Below are 24,109 nucleotides of genomic sequence, written 5' to 3'. Positions count from 1 at the left end.
AATGACTTCAAATGCAATTTGGAATTTGAATGATTTAGTGTGACATCATTATACAGGCATTAAAAATGATTAATACTGTAAAGACCAATAATTTAATTATTTTAAGTGAGCTTAAACTATGAAAGAGTACAATTAACTAGTTCATAAACTGATCCAGTATACAGTTCTGCAGTAATCGTGGATTAATATGAAAATTCTAATGCACAGATGTACCAGCAATAGATATAATGTCCTGAAAAAGGAGAAGGTGAAATGCGGATAAAATAAAAATACACAGCATTTTTACCAAGTCACAGCACTATACATAGAGGCAAATATTTTTTCACAAAGATGTAATTTATCACATTTGACATAAGATATTCTGGTCCCATATCAGTAGAATATACTTTGAATATCTCAGGTTAATACTTACCATCCTATCATGCTATTGATTAGTCATTACCGTTCTGCCAAGGTCTCTGCTATCAGAGACCCAGGAGACAGTCTGAAGCAAATGGGTGGCTAATTTTAATGTTTAAATCAGTGCCCCACAGCGCCCCAGTCCATACTGAGACTCGACTGAACAGCACATGGTCATTGATCAATTTGTCCAAGGTCTGCAGTGGTCCAGCCAAAGGACAGCTCAAAGCAAAGACTGCACCTGTGGGGCCAGGAGATGCATTATGCTTCCTTATACTGTGGCAGGCAGGCGTCAGTAGACAGACCTGTTTGCATCAGCATCAACACTTTGCAAGATACACAGAATATGCAAACATTCAGGAACAGAAAGCATTGATTTCTCTAACTTCCGTTAATGCCCCTCCTCCCCTTCTTACCCCATCTCTGACATATTTAGTTGTTTGCCTGTTCTCCATCTCCCTCTGGTGCTTCCCCCCCCCCTTCTTTCTCCTGAGGCCTCCCGTCCCATAGTCCTTTCCCTTCTCCAGCTCTGTATCACTTTCGCCAATCACCTTTCCAGCTCTTAGCTTCATCCCACCCCCTCCGGTCTTCTCCTATCATTTTGCATTTCCCCCTCCCCCTTCTACTTTCAAATCTCTTACTATCTTTCCTCACGGTTAATCCTGACGAAGGGTCTCGGCCCGAAACGTCGACATCGCTTCTCCCTATAGATGCTGCCTAGCCTGCTGTGTTCCACCAGCATTTTGTGTGTGTTGTTAGAAAGCAACACAACTATCTTTGGTAGGTCAACAAAAGTCTTCAAACTTCTTTATGTTTTTAGGTGATATCAGATGTGGGTTAATGGAACTTTAATTTTTATTTGGCCACCATCTGTATAAAAAAAAGGCATGGTACAAGATCAGACTGCAGTACATCCAGAGATTCCTCTACATCTGCAAACACAGGCAAAGTCTCATGTGATTTCCAGCAAAATTATAAATTATTTCATGATTCTGCAAACTGCTCCCTTGAAATACTGCAAAAGTTTCCATTTCTCACAACACTACTCTTGTACAACACTCTTAGTGAATTTAGCTTATTTTAAGATGATAAAGTTCAGCTGGCTCTACTTATGAATATTCACGTATGAATGATAATTAAACTTCAACTTGAACTCTTCCCACCACTTTCACTCACCATTTCTAGCTTTCAGACACTGAACTCAAATAAATATAATTTCCTTTGTATGTGGTTTATTTATGAAAGCTGGTTTTGATATTCGTCTAAGGAAAAGGCAATTTCCTCTTAATAATTGAGAAGTACATTTGCTTTTTTAAAAGGGATATTTACATTTGCAAAAAGATTTTTTGACACTGTAGCATACAATGGATAATACTGTGGAATAAGTAATTGTTACTTAGTCTGGTTTACAATAGTGCTGGTGAACCACAGTGATGACTTACGGCAGCGAACAAAACTACAGACTACTTTATCAATCACACATTTTCTCGGAAAGACGACTGCAAACAATAGCCTGTAATATTCCTTTCTGAGCTGAGATTTTGAACCACTTGTACAACCTCATATTTTTGCGGTGTGACGTCTGAAAGGTGCAGGATGGTTGTGGCATGGTTTATTTAGGCCGAATCAAGCACGTAGGGCATGAGAGTGGGGAATAAGCCAATGTTTGGCATTGCTGGAGTGGACTTGGAGGCGATTTGAAGAAGCAGGAACAAGGCCAGGTGAGCCAGCCCTGAAAGGGAGGAACAACCAACTGATTAGCCGACTTAAGCACTGGGCCAGATTGGAAAGGTTGAATTGAAGTGGCGGAGTTCAAACCCAAAAACAAAGCAGCGGGGAACAGGCCGGAGAGTGAGGAATGACCCAAAGATTGGCCGATTTAGGCACTGGGCCATATTGAAAAGATCAGGATGTGGGGGCCAGAGAAGAGGGATGGGCTGATGTTCCGCTCACTGCTTTGTGAGATATACCCATTTCTGCACTGACCCGAGGATGAGGCGTGCAACTGATGGACTGCTGGATCAGCTGAACTGATGACCAGCTTCGTGGCTGTGGACTGTTTTGTGAACTTCATTTCTGAATACTATTTTCTTACTTTTATTACTTGCATGATTTTGTTTTCTTTCTACACATGGGGTGTTTGACAGTCTTCTATTTTATTTGGATTCTTTCTTTTGTAGCTACCTGTAACAAAATGAATCTCAAGGTTGTAAATAGCATATGTATTAATAAATAAATGCACTATTGACTGTGATATATGGATTTTCCATTACAAAGCAGAAGAGCTTAAAATGGGAAGAAAATGGAACCACGCCTTTGGCAGGATTGTGAAAAACACTTAACACTGGTCCTGTGACCAAGACTAGTTGCTCCAATCTTTTTTTATACATTTGTTGTAACTATGGTTTGAGTGACCTGGGATTGTGTCATCTGACAGTGTGCAGCGGAGTGACAACAGATCGCAGCAGGTAAAAAAGCTTGAACCTTTTCCTTTTTAGAACATGAATGAAAAAGATGATGAGGCGTCTTTAGGAAACAAGTTAAGACTGTATAGCAATACCATTGCACTACATAAATGGACCAAGTTTGCTTGGTTCAAAAGGTTACATGTCAGCCCATGGCTATGTACTACGTAGACGCTTTTCACATTCTGCTTCAATGGTGAATGAAGTTCTGCAATGCTTGGTGCTGGGCCTGCAAATGTTCACAATATATCTTAACGATTTGGAAGGGGGGGGGGGCAGTGTATCACGTTCTTAAATTTACTGATGATGCTAAGTTGAGTGGAAAAGCAAATTATGCAGAGGATTTGAAGTTCCTGCAGAGGGATATACTCCGGGCCAATCTTTTTAACATTTTTTCTATAGCTAATAAAGTGGCAACTGAGTGTATACTCGTGGTTTTCTGCTGCTCTAGCCCAAGCACTTAAAGCTTGACGTGTTGTGTGTTCTGCACATCATTATTTTACTGAGTCATTATTTGAGTTACTGCCGCCTTCCTGTCAGCTTGAACCAGTCTGAGCATTCTCGTTTGGCCTTGCTCACTAAAAAGGCATTTCTGATCAGGGGATGTGTTTTTGCCTTTCCCCACATTCTCTGTAAACCCTAGAGACTGTGCTGAGTGAAGATCCCAGGAGATCAGCAGTTTCTGAGATTCTCAAACCAACAATCATTCCTTGGTCAAAGTCACTTAGATCACATTTCTTCCCCATTCTGATGTTGGTGCAAGCAACAAATGAACTTCTCGACTACGTTTGCATGCTTTTATGCGTTGAGCTGCTGCCACATGCATGACTGAATAGATATTTGCATTACTGAGCAAGTGTACCTAATAAAGTGGCCACTGAGAGTATATTTACTGAGGTAACGATCACTACTTCCCTTGGTGGAGGTTTCCAAAGATTCATTACACTTTGGGAAAAGCAGTTCTTCATCTCCCGCCTATATCTGCTCCCTTGATTCTTGATACTATGTCCCTTAGTTCTAATCCCATCTGCCAGTGAAAACAATATTCCTTCCTTTATCTTATCTATTGCTTCCATAATTTTATAGACTGATTTTTCTGGAGTCCACCCTATATACTGCAGGACACACAAAATGCTGGAGGAACTCAGCAGGGCCAGGCAGCATCTATGGAAAAGAATAGAGTCGACCCTGATGAAGAGTCACGGCCCGAGATGTCGACTGTAGTCCCAAAACACCATCTCTCCTTGTAGGCTAACTCCCTCATCTTTAAAATCAATCTGATGAACTTACTCCGCACCACTTCCAAAGACAATTAAGGAGACCAGATGTCACACAGTAGCCCTGATACAGCCTCACCAATACCCTGTACATTTTCAGCATATCCTATCGGCTTTTAATTTCAATCCTTCTGGAAATTCATTGCATTTGCCTTTTTGATAGCTTGTTGCACCTGCAAACTAACCTTTTGCACTTCATGCACAAGCATTCCCCAAGCCCCCCCCGCTTAACCACATGCTGTCATCTTTCACCATTTAAATAATAACCTCATCTTCTTCTATTTCCTTCCCATGCAGATGACCTCATATTTACCGAAGTCAAACTCCATCTGCCAGACCTTTGCTCACTCGCTTATCTACATACTCAGTGGCAGCTTCTTTAGGTACACCTGCTCGTTAATGGAAATATCAAATCAACAAATTACGTTGCAGCAAGTCAAAACATAAAAGCCATTGTGTGAACGGCCATTGTGTGACTGGGCCAGTGTTAGACTGGGGAGTTCAGGTTTTGGCTTACAAAAGCTTTGGCGAGGAGAGAAGGAAGCAGTAGGCAGATATTATTGTTTAATTTTTCTTCCTTTTTTCTTTCTTATTGCACAAGTAGAGCAGCGAGGGTGCCATACAGGATAGTGGAATTCTCCTCTTGCTCCCTAACATCTACACCCAGCTGCAGCTTTCTTTCAGACCATGTTAAGGAACTAGAGCAGGAGTTGCATGAACTCCAGATCATTCAGGAGGCTGTGGGGTAGATCAACAAGCCACACAGGGCACAGGTAATTGGGTAACTGTCAGGAGGGGCAAAGGATATAAACAGCCAGTGCAGAGTACCACTTTGGCCATTCTCCTTAACGTCAGGTATACCACTTTGGATACTGTTGGGGGTGGGAGTAATGACTTAGAAGAGGCAAGTCACAGCTCTCAAGTTTCTGGCACAGAGTCTGGCTTTGTGGCTCAGAAGGGAATTGGGGAGAAGAGGTGAGCTGTTGTGATAGGGAATTCATTGGCCTGGAGAACAGACAGGAGGTTCTGTGAATGAGAACATGATTGCTGGATGGAATGTTGCCTCTGGAGTGCCAGAATCAGGGACATCTCAGATCAAATCCATGGCATTCTTAAGTGGGAGGGTGAGCAGCTAGAGGTCGTGGTCCACGTCAGCACCAATGACATGGATGGGAAGGGTGACGAGGTCCTGCAAAGTGAGTTCAGGGAGTTAGGTGCTAAGTAGAAGGACAGTATTGTATATTTAATAGCTCAGTAATATTTGAATATTATTTTTGATTAAGCATTCTTTGTTTAAATAATTCATTATGGGTTATATTTAAAAATACTTGAGTTGTATATGTCATAATGCTACCACGCAATATATGCACGCATTGTTTAACGTAAAAACAAAAATAAGACCAATTCTCCTGGGCTCCTGTCTTTTTCTTGCAATTAAATTTACATTTTAGCATTACAAAAGATATCAGACAGGATTTCCAGGGTTGTGACACCAGGATTGCTACCCATGCCACGTGCTAGTGAGGGCAGAGAAAGGAAGGTCATACAGTTTAACACTTGTCTGAGGAGATGATCCAGGTGGGAGGGCTTTAGATTTTTGGATCATTGAGCTCTCTTCCACAGAAGCTGGGACACGGGAAGGAACGGTTTGCACCTGAACTGGAGTGTATGGGAAAGATGTTGTTAAGCCTACATAGAAAGTCAGGAATCAGAAGTTTGAGGATAGTATGACTAATGTTCAGAGTTATGTATGTTTCCATTCAAGGAGTATTGTAGGAAAGGCAAATGAGCTTAGGACATGGACCGGCACATGGAATTATGGCATTGTAGCCATTAGTGAATCTTGGTTGCAGGAGGGGCAAGTCTGGCAGCTCAATATTCCAGGGTTCTTTTGTTTTATACATGATAGAGTAGGAGCGATTAAAGGGGATTAGGGTTGGGTGCATTGCTAGTAAGGGAGTTAGGGAAAATATCACGGCAGCGCTCCATCAGGACACACTGGAGAGTTCATCTAGTGAGGCTTTGTGGGTAGAACTAAGGAATAGGAAAAGAATGACCACCTTAATGGGATTATATTATAGACCATAGGAGTTAGAGGAGCATGTTTGTAGGGAGATCGCAGACTGTTGCAAGAAACATTAGGTTATGATAGCATGCAATTTTAACTTTCCACATATTTGCTGGGACTCCAATACCGGAAAAAGGGCTGGATGGAAAAAAAGCCTGTCAAATATGTTCAGGAAAGTTTCGGCAATCAGTACACAGAGATCCCAGCAAGAAAATGTGATACTAGATATCCTATTAGTGAATGAGGCAGGGCAGGTGACAGAAATTTTTGTAGGGGAACACTTTGTATCTGATGATTATAATGTCATTAGTTTCAAAATAATTATGAACAAGAATTTGTTTGCTCATTGGGCTGAGATTCTAAATTGTGAAAAGGCCAGTTTTGATGGTATCAGAAAGGATTGGCAAGTGTGGATTGGGGTCAGCTGTTTTATGGGAAAGGTGTACTTGGTAAGTGGGTGGCCCTAAAAAGTAAAATTTTGAGAGTAGAGTAAAGAGTGTTCCTGTCAGAATAAAAGGCTAGGGTGACAGGTTTAGGGAAGCTTGTTTTTTTGAGAGGCCCTGGTTAAGAAAAAGGAAGAGGAACATAGCAGGTACAGACAGAAGAAGCAATTGGGTATTTGAGGAGTGTGAGGAGTGCATGAAATGCAAGAAAAGGAAATCAGGAGGGTCCAAAAGAAGGTACAAGGCTGCTCTAGCAGACAAGTTGACAAAGAATTCCGAAGATTTCCACAGATAAAATTGGTCCTTTGGAAGATCATAGCGGGAATCTGGCAAGGAGCTGACAGAGACAGGGGAGATCTTAAATGCATTTTTTTGCATCTGTATTTATTTGCAAGAAGGACACAGTCTATAGAACGGAGGCTAAACAGCAGTGAGGTCATGGTCTGTATACACATTAACGAGGAGGAAGTGTTTGCTGTCCAGTGGCACCAGATCTATAAGTATTTAGATAGACAAGGATTGATTAAGGATAGTCATCAAGGCTTTGTGTGTGGTAGGTCATGTCCAACCAATCTTATCGAGTTTTTCAAGAAAGTTATTTAGAATGTAAAGGAAAGGTAGTGGATGTCTACATGGATGTTAGCAAAGCATTTGAGAAGGTTCCATCTGGAAGGTTGGTCAAGAAGCTTGACACACAAGGTGAACTGGAATAGACATTGACTTTGTGGAAGAAGACAGTGAGTAGTAGTAGAGGGTTGTCTCTCTAACTGGAGGCCTGTGACTAGTGGTGTTTGTTGGATTTGGTGCTGGGTCCACTGCTGTTTGTCAACTATATCAACAATCTGAATACCATAATTTCTACAATCCTGATTGAGAAGGTGCAGAACCTGGGCTTCTGTACCTCCCTCTGCAATTGGATCCTTGACTTCCTAACCAGAAGACCACAGTCTGTGCAGATTGGTGATAACCTATCCTCCTCACTGACAATCAACACTGGCGCACCTCAGGGGTGTGTGCTTAGCCCACTGCTCTACTCTCTATATACATATGACTGTGTGGCTAGGCATAGCTCAAATACCATCTACAAATTTGCTGATGATACAGCCATTGCTGATAGAATCTCAGGTAGTGATGAGAGGGCGTACAGGAGTGAGATATGCCAACTAGTGGAATGGTGCAACAGCAACAACCTGGCACTCAACGTCAGTAAGACAAAAGAGCTGATTGTGGGCTTCAGGAAGGGTAAGATGAAGGAACACAAACCAATCCTCATAAAGGGATCAGAAGTGGAAAGAGTGAGCAGCTACAAGTTCCTTGGTGTCAAAATCTATGATGATCTAACCTGGTCCCAACATATTGATGTAGTCATAAAGAAGGCAAGGCAGCGACTATACTTTATAAGGAGTTTGAAGAAATTTGGATGTCAACAATTTGGATGTCACTCAAAAACTTCTGTAGTTGTACCATGGAGAGCATTCTGGCAGGCTGCAGCACTGGTATGGAGGGGCTACTGCACAGGACCAAAAGAAGCTGCGGAAGGTTGTAAATCTAGCCAGCCCCACCTTGGGCACTAGCCTATGAAGTACCCAGCCCATCTTTAGGGAGTGATGTCTCAGAAAGGCAGCATCCATTATTAAGGACCTCCAGCACCCAGGGCATGTCCTTTTCTCACTGTTACCATTAGGTAGGAGATACAGAAGCCTGAAGGCACACACTCAGTGATTCAGGAACAGCTTTTTCCCCTCTGCCATCCGATTCCTAAATGGATGTTGAAGCTTTGAACACTACCTCACTTTTTAAAAATATACAGTATTTCTGTTTTTGCACATTTTTTAACAACTATTCAATATACATAATTGGTTTACTTGTTTATTATTATGTTTTATTTTATTTATTATTATTTTTTTCTCTCTCTGCAAGATTATGTATTGCATTGAACTGCTGCTGTTAAGTTAACAAATTTCACGTCACATGCCGGTGATAATAAACCTGATTCTGATTCTGATAATGTGGTAACCTGGATGAGCAAATTTGCAGATGAAACCAAGATTGAGAGTGTAGTGGAGAGAGAGAAAGACCATCAAAGCTTGCAGTAGATTCTGGACCAGCTGGCATGAATGGGCTGAGAAATGGCAGATGAAATTTAATGTAGAAATATGTGAAGTGCTGCACTTTGGGAGGACAAACTTGGATGGGACTGTCACACGAGTGGTAGAGCACTGAGGAATGCTGTAGAACAGAGGTATCTGGGAATACAGGTCCATGATTCATTGAAAGTTGTGTCACAGGTAGAGAGAGAGTCTTAAAGAGAGCTTTTGGCCTTCATAAATCAAAACATTGAGTAAAGAATTGGGATGTTCTATTGAAGTTGTACGAGATGTAGGTGAGGCCTAATTTGGACTACTGTGTGCATTTCTGGTCACCTACCTACAGGAAAGGTATCAATAAGATTGAACGAGTACAGAGAAAAGGATGTTACTAGGACTTGAGTACCTGAGTTATAGGGAAATGCTGAATAGGTTAGAACTTTATTCCCTAGAATGAAGAAGAATGAGGGGAGATTTGATAGACCTGTACAAAATGATGTGTCATACAGATGGGATAAACACAAGCAGGCTTTTCCCACTGAGGTTTGGTGAGACGAGAACTAGAGGTCATGGGTTAAGCTTGAAAGGTGAAATATTTAAGGGGAACATGAGGGGGAATTGCTTTACTCAGAGGGTAGTGAGGGTATGGAACAAGATGCTGATGCAAGTGCTGGATGCAGGTTCAATTTCAACATTTAAGAAAAACTTGAATTGGTACATGGATGGAATGGGTATAGAGGGCTATGGTCTGGGTAAAGGTCGATGGGATTAGGCAGATTAAGAGTTGTGCCAAAGGGCCCATTTCTATGCTGTGTTGCTCTATGGCTTTCTGACTCAGAACAATTATTCAGACATGGTCAAGAGCTTCAGTTGTTCAGAACAAACTCAGAATGGGAAAGAAATGTGATCTGAGTGACTTCAACCATAGAGTTATTGCTGCTGCCACACAGGATACTTCGAGTACCTCAGAAAGTGCTGACTTCCTGTAATTTTCATGCACAACGGTCTCTGGAGTTTATGGAGAATGGTGCAATAAACAAAAGCATCTGGTGAGTGGCAGTTCTGTGAATGAAAATTCCTTGTTAATGAGAGAGTTCAGTGGAGAATGGCCACTGGTTCAAGCTGACAAGAAGACCAAGTAGCTCAATTAACTCAATTATTTATTTATTGAGATACACTGCGGAATAAGGCTCTCTGGCCCTTTGAGCAGTGCAGCCCAGCAATTCTCCACTTAATGCTAGCCTAATCACCTAATGACCAATTAACCTACCAATCGGTAGGTGTGAGGAAACTGGAGCACCCGGTGGTAACCCTTGTGGTTACGAAGAGAATATACAAACATCTTAAGGATTAACTAACGGCAGATGTGAGGAGTTGAGTCCACAGCCAGATCAGCCATGATCTCATTGAATGCTGGAGCAAACTTGATGGGTCAGGTGGCCTACTCTCTCTCCTAGTTCTTACATTTGTCCTGAATCGTCACAGAACGATAAGGAACATACAGATTACAGAATACAACCAAAACCATGAGCACACTTGAACTTTCGGTAGGTTTTCATGTAAAATTCCAGCATACAGCCTTGTTACTTCATCAATGACTAACATACAGTATGTGTGGGGCAAATGGCAACATGTCTTTTAATTTAGTGTTTAATCCATTTATTTGACTGAAATATATGGATTGGAGAGTGTTTTCAGAGGTAAAAGTCAATATGCATGTAAATCACACATTCTTGGCATTTTTTGTACAATCCTCTACCCATTATGTGACAAATGGATCCAACGATACGTTAATAATCACATTTACAACTTTATTAAAAATAAATAGAAGAGGAAATCTTACAGTTTTGAATATTATATCACAACACAGTGAAATTATAAAGGTGGTTTAGCTAGGTATTTGAATACAGAGGGAGAGGTTATACATAGAAGGGACGTGCTGTAAGAATTGTGTGCAGGGTGTTCTTTGAGAAAGACTAAACCTTCGGACCAAGGAAGCATTTGGAGTGCTGTGGTGTGGTGGATATTATTGGCACTATTAGTAATTCTCTTGGGTGTTACTGACTTGAGGAACAGGCCACTCAGATGGCTACACAGAGGGAATTGGGCAGATTAGGACCAGGGAATCAGAGTATTGATGGACTGAAATGTCAGGATGACTGAAGTTTGGGGAGCTGGGCTTGGTAGTATTTGATGCTGGTAGGATTCTGGTGTCGAGGTGAAGATCAAAGGACTTCTTACAGAAGGAGACCACTCTGCCCAAAAGCGTACATTAGTTCTCAACAGAGAAATCCCATCAGCCCCATTCCCCTGTAGACATGTAACACGTGTTCCTTACCCTGTTTGTCAAACTGAAACAAGATCATGATTCTCACAAGCCTATGAGACTGCTTTTTGATTCATAATCTATATTTGGAAGAATTTACAGCAGCCCATTAACTCACTAAATCATACTTTGTAGGCGGGAGGAAAGCAGAGCACCAATACATTCATGAGATGTTTCAAACTCCACACAGAGAGCATCAACGGCCAAGACCGAACTTGACACAGCATAGCAGAGCTAACCGGTGCATCACCCGGTCATTCACTGAGGTGTTGGTGGGTGAACTACTCTGGGTACCGCCTGACACTCTGGGGTAACATGGAAAAATCCAGAACTAATTTTTAATTGTGCCTCAAGCAAGTGAAGTCAAATTTCAATTGCCTACTCGGGACAGAATTGCAGTATTATGCAATTGAGACCAGAGGACAGCAACCAACTCCTTTCCTCCATGAAAGCCAGCAGTGTTTGTCACCAGCAGCTCTGACACCAACGGCATTTATCCTGGAGGGAGGAAACAGACCAACTCATCTTCCCCTCCTAAGCCAGAATCACGACAGATTAACATAGCCCGTGACGGGAAAATGCTGGTGGATGTCAAAAAACAACTCACCTTTCCTCTAGAAATTGCTACCACCAACCTTAGGACAGACTTGGGCGTCTGGTCCAAATCCTTACAGATCATCCACATCGTGGAACTCACAGTCCCATGGGAGGACATGAGCTCAAGAAACACAGGAGCACAACAGAAGATGCTACGCAGTTCTAGCAGCTGAGGCTCAGTGATGGGGTAGAATACCAAAGTTTGCCCTGTGGAAGGGGGATGTAGGGGACTTATAGCCACATTGCCATCAAATTGTTGAAGGGGCTAGGGATCCACAGTCAGACTCTAAGGCAAACCATCACAGCCACATCAGCATCGGTGGAAAGAAGCAGTCAATGGCTTTGGATCAAGTGAACAGATCTCTCTTGGGCTCCAAGATAGCATCAAGAGAGTGGGAGGACACAGTGGGGTGGGGGTGGGGGGGCTCTGGGACGTAAGAAGTCAGCGTCAAGCCCTCCGGAGAGGTAGTGGGCTAATCGATGAAAGATTGAAGTAGGAGGGTGCCCACTTGAAAAACCCTGTGTGTCAACCCTGCGCCATTCCCAACATCAAGGCGGTCTCATGCAAATGCTCATGACCTATTGGCATGAGGGATATTAACATTTTATCCTGTGTTTTTTGAGATTTTTCAAATTTTATTTACTGAATTACTATTCTCCTCTGAGCATCACCTCAGGAAACCTTGCCGTCTACATTTGATAATCAAGTGAAGTCTACCGACATATGGTGAGGTGCAGGAAACTTACCTGCAGCAGCACCACAAGCACGTCGATTCAGAATGTGCTTGAAATGTGCAGTGAACCATCAAACAGTACAAAAACATTGTTTCAATAACAATTGTGGCTAAAAGAGAAAACTGAGGGTAAAGTATGTTTCTCCAAAAGGGTTTCTGAGCTTTTAAATAGTCATTCAAGATCTGTTCAGACCTCTTTCACTACCTCCCCATTCTAATATGCACAGTTGCTGCTAAACTTGCTAAATTCCTTTGATTAGCAAAAATTATATATACAATGAATAAAAAATAGATACTTTTAACATTGTCAGCACGTTGCAGTAGTTGAAAAGGATAATAGGAGTCTCACTATCTGTTGCCTTCAGATGCTAAGTATTGTTTGATTGGAAAACTGTGTGAACGAAGCTGATTCAAAATTAGAATTGAAATTAAATGGCTTCTGGCATACTCACAGAACTGAGAGATAGGCACATCTGGTAACTGTGCACTTCCTCCCTTTGCATTCAGTTTCTGGATCTGCGATGGAGGGACGGGTTTGTAGGACTGGCCTGTAGCTCTATACATAGCTTGAACCCATAACACTCGGTCCTGTTCATCATCGCTCGCAAACACAACAGTGTCACCTTCTTTCACTGCATTAAAGAATGCCCGACCACCATTAAGGCCTGTAAGTAAAATGCAATAATGAGGCAATGCATTAATTTTGTACATACAGCGCTCGTCTAAAACGTTAACTCTTCAAATTCTTCTGGACTTGGGATTTGTTTAATTTCCATTTCCTGCATCCTTTTTAATTCAAGGCAACATAGTAATTTAAGGATAATTTGTCCAGGGCATTGCACACCTTCAGCACATTCACTGCGAATAAGCTTTCCACTGCTTAATCTTTCATTCACAGAATGAAGCACACTCTCTCTGTTCAGTTAGACGATTATGCAATTAACTCCCAATATGGAAATTTTTACATGAAAATCCAGGGGGATGTTTCTGCACTGTGCTGGGGAAGAATTGCACTCCCAGAGGTGCTGTCTTTCTGAGGTGATGTCCAATCTTCACTCTTACAGATCCAACACATCTACTCTGAAAAGGATCAGATCTTTTCTCTTCAGCCAACATCACTGTTCACAACCACTTTGCTATTTGTAGAAGCCTGTGGTGCACAAATAGGCTGCCCTGTATTCTGTATCATAATACTGGGGCTATAAGTACAAGTTGTTCTCCATCACAATATGTTGGCTGAAATTTCTTGAGTAGTTTTTACCTGTTTTGTCAATTTGTTAAGAATTTGATTGTGAGCAGTTTTAAGTTTACTTAAGCTCATTATAATTGTTTAAATGAACTACGATTTTTTTTTCTTGCTTAGTAGGTAAAGTGACTGATTTTATTCCCTTATTCACCCTACATTTAACACCAGGGACCTGCTAAAACATGGCAATGTAATCAGATAAAAAACTGATTTAACACTCAGTAGTCCAGAGAACGTTTTATTAACAGAAGGATTTAATCTCACTTTAGAAACATTTATTATTACTATGACATTTTTATACTTTTTGACAGTGCTGTCCAACTGATGGTAACTCAGCAACTGCCCACCTCCCCCTCACACTCCCCAGCTACTTTAGCAATTGAAAACAATATGCAGCTTTGATGAGAAACATCACAAAATGTACCACTTATATTTCTTTGTTGTACAGAACACGATTGAACAGATCCAAAAACAGCAGCAGCAAACAAAACGTGTGAAGCTGCTGAAGGTAGCAAATTTGCACTTTGCCACAGAAAATGCACAGACCAACTGTGATCCACATGCCTCTTACACCAAGAAAAACACTTCAGAAAGCAGAATCTCCAGTGGATTCCACCCCCTTCTATTGCAATGAAACATTCTTATTCACAAGCACAAATTAGTCAATTGTTTTTCCCCTCTGACAGCGATACCTGGCTGTGGTTCTGTGTAGTCCACTGTGTATCCTTCCAGCTGCATTAACTCCTGGGGCTCAGACTTCTTCTCTCTGTAGCTGCACATGGCAAATGTGTATTGGCTAACCTGAAACAATAAGCAAAACAAATTTAGCCTCAAGGACACCAGTTCCCTTAAGAACAGAAAACAGCACAAAAATAATACAAGAACATTTTCTCATTTGCAGTATTATACTGAATAATTACAATGTGCATGTTTATCTCCTTTGGTTAAATGCTTTGATTGACAGAGTTTATGTGCAGAGGGATTCATTGATGCTATGGGAAAAACCTCCAACACAGTAGGTATTACATGTTCTTTCATTCACACAAAAGTTTTAGGAATTTCTGCATCCAGATCATCCTTTACACAAACAATTCCCTCTCCCTCCTGATGGCATATTGCATTCCTCTTACTTCATTTTGAGACAGTGAATTATTATTCACGGGTACCTGCTTTAATTCATGCTGATCCTCATTTCTAGCATGAAGCAGAATGGCAAGATAGATTCCAAAGGTCAAAGTAAGTTTGTTATCAAAGTACATAAATGTCATCATATAAACCCTGGGATTCATTTTCTTGCTGGCATACTCAATAAATTCATAATTGAATAATAACCATAATAGAATCGATAGGCAAACAAGAGAAACCCTGCAGGTGCTGGAAATCAGAGTAATACACACAAAATGCTGGAGGAACTCAGCAGGCCAGGCAGCATCCATGGCAAAGAGTAAACAATCAGCATTTTGGGCAAGACCCTTCATCAGGACTGGCCTGATGAAGGGTCTGAACCCAAAACGCCGACAATTTATTCTTTTCCATAAATGCTGCCTAGTCCGCTGAGTTCCTCCAGCATTTTGTGTGTATTATATTGAATCAATGAAGTAAAAGATCTCTCATGATCCAATGATGGATGAAACATGAAGTCTGACTAATACTCCTGACTCTACATGTTTACATTCTTAAAAGATGCAGTACAGAGTGTTTCTCCTTCAACTCATTCTTCCCCTTGGTGTGAGGTCATCAGTGAATTGAAACAAAAAGCACTGGAACAGTCAACAGGACGGGAAGAATCTGACATGCTCATGGCTGTGTTGAAATTACTTTGTTGCTCATGAATCGAAAAGAATAGAAAAAAAAAACACTTAATGTGTTCATCTTTTCCAAAAATTCCAAGATAACTGCAAAATCATAAGACAACTTTGGGAGAAAAGAAGCATTTAGCTGAACAGCAGCTTACCATAATCTCTTCCAGGGTTGTTAGCGATCAGCAGTAAATATCAGCTTTGCCACCAATGCCCACATCCCAAGAACTGAATAAGAAAGCTAACCTGAACGAGGACAAAATATCTCTTCTTCCACCTCTTCCAAACCTTCTGCCCAAATGCATAAAGGTATCTGCAAATTGAGAAACATGATTTACTCCATATAGACAACAACCCTTTTCGATGAGCTAAATAATAAACATTTTTTCTCCAGGTACTTGTTTATGTCAAGGAGATGGTCAGATGGAGTTTTCAGAAGATTCAAGGGATTACTCAATGACATGAGCTACAATGGTACCCGGCCTAGCAATCAATCTGGAAAAACCCGATTAATCTAAATCAGGTATTGACTGAGTGCCCTGGTCATTAGGAGGCAAAGCTAATTTGCATAGTGTTCTTACTCTGTCAAAACAATAGCAGGAAGGTCATACAATTTTCAATGAGATTGTCATTCTTTTTTTTACTTTGATGGCTACTTAGTGCAAAACATGATTTTTTCAAAGATGAAGTGTTAATTTGTAAATAGCGATAGTGTTCCACAAAATAATGGGAACTAACATCTTAAGGAAAGGATGGCAGAGGAGCAAATTATGAGCCAAAAAAAACTGGGATGGAAATATCACACTATCATTACATACATTGCAAAATCTTACAAAAATAGAAAAACAAAGACAAAATAATTTTAGTCAGCCCTTCACACTTCCACTACCATTGCAGTACATGTTATATTTCAAACCTATTACTGAAATGCTTGAAAAATACAGAGCAGTAATTATTGCTCCATCTCTAATTCTGGTAGCTTCCATTGTCTTGGCTCAAGTCAACCCGCAATGGGTAAGACACTGTAAGCTGTAATTGGCAATTGACTGGTTCTTACAACGGGCTGGACAGTGCTTGTGCTCAGACTCCACACTAGTCCCATAACCACATGGCCCTTTTAGTGGTCCCGCGGGTCACATCAAGCTGCCACAGCTATCCTGCAAAGTAGCCTGATATGACGTTTCAGGTGAATCTTGATGACCTGGCTTGAACCTCTTCACTAAACTTTGACAGCCTGCTGATAAAGGCCCCTTTAATTGTTTTTAGTATGTATGATGAGCAGTGATACTGCTTTAAACTTGTTTGTTAGGGAAATTAAAGAATAAAGCATTAATATTCAATAAAATATGGAAACAATTTTTTTCCAATCCAGGTTGAATGGGGTTACTACACTGCACAAGCCACCCGTGGCTCATTTAAAGATGGCGAGGCAGATACAAAATGTATCAAGTTCTCCAGATCAGTATGATTGAGCTCTGCCCTTGCGCCAAGTCAAGGGTAGTGGGTGTCTCATCTCAGCCTTTTCTTGAGATTTTCACAGTAACAGAAGTTATTGCAATTCTCCCCATGTAGAATGTGAATCACTGCTAATTGGTGCTCAGTTTGGAGTTTGCAAAGACTACTTTGTTACAAGCCTCATTATGATCTCAGTATAAACATGGACAAAGAAATTGGATCCTTGGCATGGTGCCCGAGTTTCATGCCTTCTTGGACAAGTTTCACATCTAGGCAAACTTTTAAAATTGATTCAACGGAAAGCACAAGGAATACTGAGAACTGATGCAACAGAAGTATTTGTGTTTGGGGGAGGATCACTTCAGTACTAGGGCAATGAAAAAGGAGGGTATTAGGTAGTGTCCTATAACAAACCATTTTCAGTTGCCTAATATTTTCTCTCAATCACTCAGTCAGGAGTGGGATTGTTTAATTAGAACTGCAGGACATCCGGACTGTATCTCATAATGAAGCAATCCATGTTAGGCAACAAAAGATGGAAAATATTCAACCTTGCATGACCTGGGAACACTGAGATTACCTTTACAATCAATGTCACGGAACTGGATATGGGTTGACTGCTATTTGGCAAAAACTCAAATGTCCCAGCTTTATAAAAATTACTAAAGCACACTGGAGGATGAGTATCCTGTATGAGGAATTCATATCAAGCCTTTCCCACCAGGAAGGAGTGTGATGAACTACCTTCTGTATGCTCTGGATTAGCATGGCTCCAACAGCACTCGAGAAGCTCAACATCACCTAGTAAAGGGAAAATGCCCGCTTGATTAACACCCCATCTACCACCTACCGCCACTGTTCCCACTACTGCTGCATCATGCAAGTGATGTGTCCCACTTACAAATCATTTTGCAGCCATGTGTTGACACTTCTTCAACTTAGCTTTGATGCCTTGGATTGTAGAAGCGCAACACTGGCTTCAAAGAAGTCACAGAATGTCCAGATTTGATGCATGTAAAGGGTTCAAACTGCTGATACTCCAGACCTACCAGAAACTCCAAAGTACCATCTCCACTCAGAGATGCAAACATTCAAGAATTCGCATCATGACCACCTTCTGCAGTACAATTACAGGTGAGCAGTATCCGTTAACATTGCCAGCAATGCCCACATGCAGGGTGCGAATTAAAAATATATTGTCAAATGAACTGACTGACAAGTGTGTACATTAAGTTGCAAAAGTACACTGGAAGTGGTTTGATTGGATTTCTGAATCACCTATGGAAATTGTTTATTTCTACTGAAATTTTAAGCTGAAAATTCACCTCAAGATTCACAACAATTTCATCAGAAATGACAGCCTCTTACTATTTTCAGGCTATCATTTAATCAGGATGAACATTAGGTATGAAACTGCTTGCATACAATGGGTGTTCTAGGTTCCTGTGGTTTTGCTGTAGAAGGAAGCGTAGAGAGAGAGAGCATTACATTAAAATTCTTTCAAGACGTTTCATGTTATGAAAACTCATAAAGATATTTCTGGTGTCTTCTCTTACATGTTTTCCCCTGTTGTCACTTAGAATTTGCATGAGTAACTACAGAAACAAGTCAATGTCTGCTTTTTAAAAATCTTCATTTAAAATATTAATTCATCAACACAAGAGTTCTGCAGATGCTGGAAATCTTGAGCAACATGCACAAAATGCTGAAAGAACACAGCAGATCAGGCAGCATCTGTGTACGATCTGTCTACTGTAAAGTGAAATGGTAGAAGACTACAGGATGGCTAACATTGTGCCTTTATTTAAGGACGATCCAACAAACTACAGCTTGCTGAGGGTTTAGAATTATTTGCATCTGGGAAGGAAGAACCAATCAGGGATAGTCAGCATGACGTTGTTTGTGGGAAATCATGTTTCACAAATTTGATAAAAATTTTTGAAGCAATGACAAAGAGGGTTGACGAGGGCAAGGGCAATGGACTCTGCCTATGTTCACTTTAAGAAGATAATTGATAAGCTCCTACATGACAGGCTGGCTCGGAAGTTTAGAATACACATAATCCAGGGTTAAGTATTAAAGTGGATACAAAATTTGCCCGACGGTTGGAGGCAGAGGGTGGCAGTGGAGGGTTGCTTTTCAGATTAGAGGTCTGTTGACTGTTGGAATTGGTGCTGGATCTGTTAACTTTCATCATACAAATTGTGGTGAACATTTGGTCCATAATGACAGATGAGGAAGCTTGCTAATCGCTTTATTGTGATAAACACAAAACAGACCGGGCACCTTGACCCCGCAGAGTGAACCCAACCAGTCTCACACCGACGGGAGAGGTGACCATCACACACCCCGGCTACTGTTAGGGTGACCCACAAATACACAAGCAAATAACTGTATAACCCAAGCTAAAATGTAGCAATAAATGAACTGGAACTTCCCACCATAATCCGACAAAAGCATTTGAACATAAGAACAATAAACTGTACTGGTTATTAGAAATGCAGGTGTGGGCTGTTGACCACACCCCCCACTGAGCATCACATATTAATGATTTGGAAGAGAATGATTTGTAAATTTGCAAGTGACACCATTGTAGATAGTTTAGTGGACAATGCATAAGGTTATCTAAGGTTAAAAAAGGATCAAGATAACAGGGAAAGTGGGTAAGGGAATGAATTTAATTCAGACAAGTGCAAAATAATGCATTTTAGGAAGTTAAAGCAGGCCAGGTGAATGACAGGGCCTTGGGAAGTGTTACTGAACAGTGAGACATTGGTATACAAATACATAGTTCCCTGACACAGGTTGACAGAGTGATGAACAAGTCATTTGATATTGTTGGGGTATTGGGTATAGGAGATGAGACAATTTCTTACATTTGTACAAATTATTAGTGAGGAGACAAATGGAATACTGCGTGCATTTCTAATTACCATGCTCTTGAACGGATGTGATTAAGTTAGAGAAGTTGCAGAAAAGAGTCACAGGAATGTTGCTTAGACTGGAGTGATTGAGGTAACAGAAGAAACTGCAGAGGCTGGCACTGCTTCTGCAGGAGAAAAGGGGGCTGAGGGGTGACCTCACAGAGCTTTACAAAGACATGAGGGGCATAGGTAGAGTACAGCCCCTTACAACATTGTGATCTCAGTCACTGAGGCTGACTTAATAACATCCTTCGGGAGAATCTATGGGAAGCATCTGGCCCAGTGACATACCTGGCTGAGGACTAAAGACCTGTACTAATCAAATGGCTGGAGTGTTTACAGATATCTTCAACCTCTTGTTCAGGCAATCTGAGGTACCCATCTGCTTCAAAGATGGTAACCTGCCTCAATGACCATCATCCAGTAGCACTTACATCTTCTATGATGAAGTGTTTTGAGAGGCTGGTGATGAAGCATATAACTCCTGCCCTAGGAGTAATCTGGATTCACTCCTATTTGCCCACTGTAACAATAGGTCAATGGTGGATGCCGCTTCACTGCTCTTCACTCCGCTCTGGAAAACCTGGACAAGGAAGTTGCGTATATCTAAATGTTCTTCATTGACTACAGATCAGCATTCAACACCATCTTCCCCTCAAAACTCATCACAAAGCACCAAGACTGGGCCTCAATATTCCCTGGTGCAACTGGATCCCTGATTTCCTAATTGGTCAACACCAGTTGTTATGCATTTGTAACAACATCAGCTGGTCTAAACAGGTGCACCACAAGGCTGTGTACTTAGCCCCTGCTCTACTCGCATTACACTTCTTATTGTGAGGCCAAGCACAGCTCCAATGCCATATTCAAGTTTGCTGACAACACCACTGTTGTAGGATGAACCTAAGGTGGCGATGAATCGGCATATAGGAAATATTGAAAATGTGGCAGAGTGGTGCCACAACAATCAACATCAGCAAGACCAAGAAGTTGATTATTGACTTCAGGAGAAGGAAACCGGAAGTCCAAGAGCCAGTGCTCATTGGTGGAGAGGGTCAGCAACTTTGAATTCCTTGGTGTTATTATTTCAGAGGACCTGTCCTAGCATGTAAGTGCAATTACAAAGAAAGCTTGGCAGCACCTCTACTCCTTAGGAGTTAGCGAAGATTTGGCATGACATCTAAAACTTTGACAAACTTCTATAGATGTGTATTGGAGAGTGTATTTTCTGGCTGCATCACGGCATGTTATGGAAACACCATTGCCCTTGGACGGAAAATCCTACGAAGTGTACTGGATACACTGTAGTCCATCATGGCTAAAGCCTTCCCCACCACTGAGCAGATCTACACAGAGCATTGTCGCAGGAAAGCAGCATCCATCTCCTGCTTATTTCACTTTACACTTATGATTGTGTGGCTAATTTGGGAGGGTGAGAGGTTGATTGACAGAATGTACAAGGAGGCTGTTACACCCAATCTCAAATAAATGGATGACTGTCAGGAGGGGGAAAGGGGATAAATAGCCAGTGCATAGTACCTTTGTTGCCATTCTCCTCTACAACAGGTATTATGCTTTGGGGGGCAGGGTTATTGACTGAGCAGAGGAAAGCCACAGCAGTCAGGTCTCTGGCATTGAGTCGGGCTCTGTGGCTCAGAAGGAAAAGGGATAGAAGAGGTGAGCTGTAGTAATAGGGGATTCATTGGTTAGGGGAAGAGAAAGGAGGTTCTGTGGATGAGAACCAGATTCCTGGATGGTTTGTGCTTCCCAGGTGCCAGGGTCAGGGACATCTCAGACCGAGTCCACAGCATTCTTAAGTGGGAGTGTGAGCAGCCGGAGGCTATGTTCCATGTTGTTTACAATAACATGAGTAGGATGGACGACAAGGTCCTGTAAATGGAGTTCAGAAAATTAGATGCTAAGTTAAAGGACAGGAACTCCAGTGTTATGATCTTATGATTGCTACATGTGCCGCGTGCCAGTGAAGCCAGAAATAGGTAGATCATACAGTTTAACATGTGGCTAAGGCAATGGTGAAGAGGGCGAGGGAGGGCTTCAGACTTTTGAATCAGGGAAGGTGGGACCTGAATAGAAGGGACAGTTTGCACTTGAACAGAAGGGGAACTAGTATCCTTGCAGTAAGTGCCAGTGCTGCACAGGGGAGTTTAAACTAGGTTTTCAGGGGAATGGGAACCAGACTGGCAGAACAGATAGTGGAGTGGTTGTGGGGAAAATGTTGTTAAGCCTACACAGAAAGCTGGGAATCAAAAGGTTGAGCATGGTGGGACTAGTGTTCGGAGTTGTGTATATTTCAATGCAAGGAGTATTGTAGAAAAGGCAGATAGGGCATAAGTCAGCACACAGAGTTATGACATTGTAGCCATTAGTGAAACTTGGTTTCAGGAGGGGCAGGAGTGTAAGCTCAGTGTTCCAGAGCTCCATTGTGCTAGACGGGATGGAGCAGGGGGATTAAAGGGGGAGCAGTCGCATTACTAGTGAAGGAAAATGTCACGGCAGTGCTCAGTCAGAACAGACTGGACAGCTTATCTACTGAAGCTACACGGGTAGAATTGAGGAATAAGAAAGGGCCGACTGCATTAATGGGATTGTATTGTATTAACAGCGCATCGGATCTGGAGGAGCAAATTTATGTAGAAATTGTAGACTGTTGCAAGAAACATTAGGTTAAGATAGTAGGTAATTTTAACATACCACATACTGACTGGGACTCCCATATTGTAAAAGGGCTGGATGGGATAGAGTTTGTCAGGTGTGTTCAGGAAGGTTTCCTTGATCAGTACATAGAGCTCCAAGCTAGAGTGTGTGATGCTAGATCTCCTATTAGGGGAGTGAGACAGGGCAGGTGACAGAAGTTTGTGTAGGGGAATGCTTTACATCTAGTGATCATAATACCATTAGTTTGAAGATACTTGTGGAGGATAAGTCTGGTCATCTGGTTGAGATGCAAAATGGAGAAAGGCCAATTACGATAGTATCAAAAAGGATCTGGATTGCTCGATTGGGACTGGCTGCTTTCTGGCAAAGGTGTACTTGGTATGTGGGCGGTCATCAATGTGAAATTTTGAGAGTACAGAGTTTGTATGTCCCTGTTAGAATAAAAGGCAAGGATAACACATTTAGGGAACTTTGGTTTACGAGAGACATTGTGGCCCTGGCTAAGAAAATAAAGGAAGTGCTGGGAGGTATAGGCAAGAAGGAGCAAATGAGGTACAGTACCTGAGGAGTATAAGAAATGCAAGAAAACTGTTAATAAGGAGATCAATCGGGCTAAAAGAAGGTGTGGGTTTGCTCCAGCAGACACTAAAGGAGAATCTCAAGGGCACCTAGAATTAGAATTAGAATTTTATTTCTTACATCCATCTCACAACATGAGGGAGTAAAAATCTTTATGTTGCATCTCCGTTGCTACGTACAAGCAATATGAAAGGAGAAATGTGGGATATTGCCAAACATTAAAATTGTATACATAATTGTTTTGTGTACATGTGTGTACAGTCAGATATGAAATCAGATCAATGTGTATTGATCACTCTGATGGCCTGGTGAAAGCAGCTGCCCTGTAGTCTGTTGGTCCTGGCCGTCATGCTGCGGTACCGCTTGCCAGACAGAAGCAGTTGAAACCGTTTGTGCAACACACACAAAATGCCGGTGGAATGCAGCAGGCCAGGCAGCATCTATAGGAAGAAGTACAGTCGACGTTTTGGGCCGAAACCCTTCGTCAGGACTAACTGAAAGAAGAGATAGTAAAAGATTTGAAAGTGGGAGGGGGAGGGGGAGATCAGAAATAATAGGAGAAGACAGGAGAGGGAGGGATGAAGCTAAGAGCTGGAAAGTTGATTGGCAAAAGGGATACACAGTTGGAGAAGGGAGAGGAAGTGAGAGGATCATGGGACGGGAGGCCTAGAAGGGAGAAAGAAAGGGGGAGCAGAGCACCAGAGGGAAATGGAAAGCAGGCAAGGAGTGATTGTGAGAGGGACTGAGAGAGAAAAAAAGAGAGGAAAATAAAAGAGAGAGGGAAAAAAATTGGGGGGGGGGGAAGGAATAATAAATAAATAAGGGATGGGGTAAGAAGGGGAGGAGGGGCATTAATGGAAGTTAGAGAAACCGATGTTCATGCCGTCAGGTTGGAGGCTACCCAGACGGAATATAAGGTGTTGTTCCTCCAACCTGACTGTGGGTTCATCTTGACAGTAGAGGAGGCCATGGATTGACATATCAGAATGGGAATGGGATGTGGAATTAAAATGTGTGGCCACTGGGAGATCCTG

The 24,109-nt window shown here is 41.7% G+C and overlaps 1 protein-coding gene across 9 annotated transcripts in view; it reads right to left on the bottom strand.

Annotated features, from left to right (window-relative positions):
* Positions 1-24,109, bottom strand: part of cadps2 (Ca++-dependent secretion activator 2) — a 676,394-nt gene that overhangs the window by 218,444 nt on the left and 433,841 nt on the right. For all 9 annotated transcript variants that reach the window (XM_059977930.1, XM_059977932.1, XM_059977934.1 and 6 more), the window contains 3 exons: positions 15,688-15,754; positions 14,335-14,443; positions 12,849-13,061 (listed from right to left, as the gene is read on the bottom strand). In XM_059977930.1, coding sequence (XP_059833913.1) covers positions 12,849-13,061; positions 14,335-14,443; positions 15,688-15,754 — 389 coding nt within the window. The remainder of the gene's footprint in view (positions 1-12,848; positions 13,062-14,334; positions 14,444-15,687; positions 15,755-24,109) is intronic.

The sequence above is a fragment of the Hypanus sabinus genome, chromosome 8 (assembly GCF_030144855.1).
Source record: "Hypanus sabinus isolate sHypSab1 chromosome 8, sHypSab1.hap1, whole genome shotgun sequence".
Classification (NCBI taxonomy): domain Eukaryota; kingdom Metazoa; phylum Chordata; class Chondrichthyes; order Myliobatiformes; family Dasyatidae; genus Hypanus; species Hypanus sabinus.
This window is presented reverse-complemented; position numbering and strand designations above follow the sequence as displayed.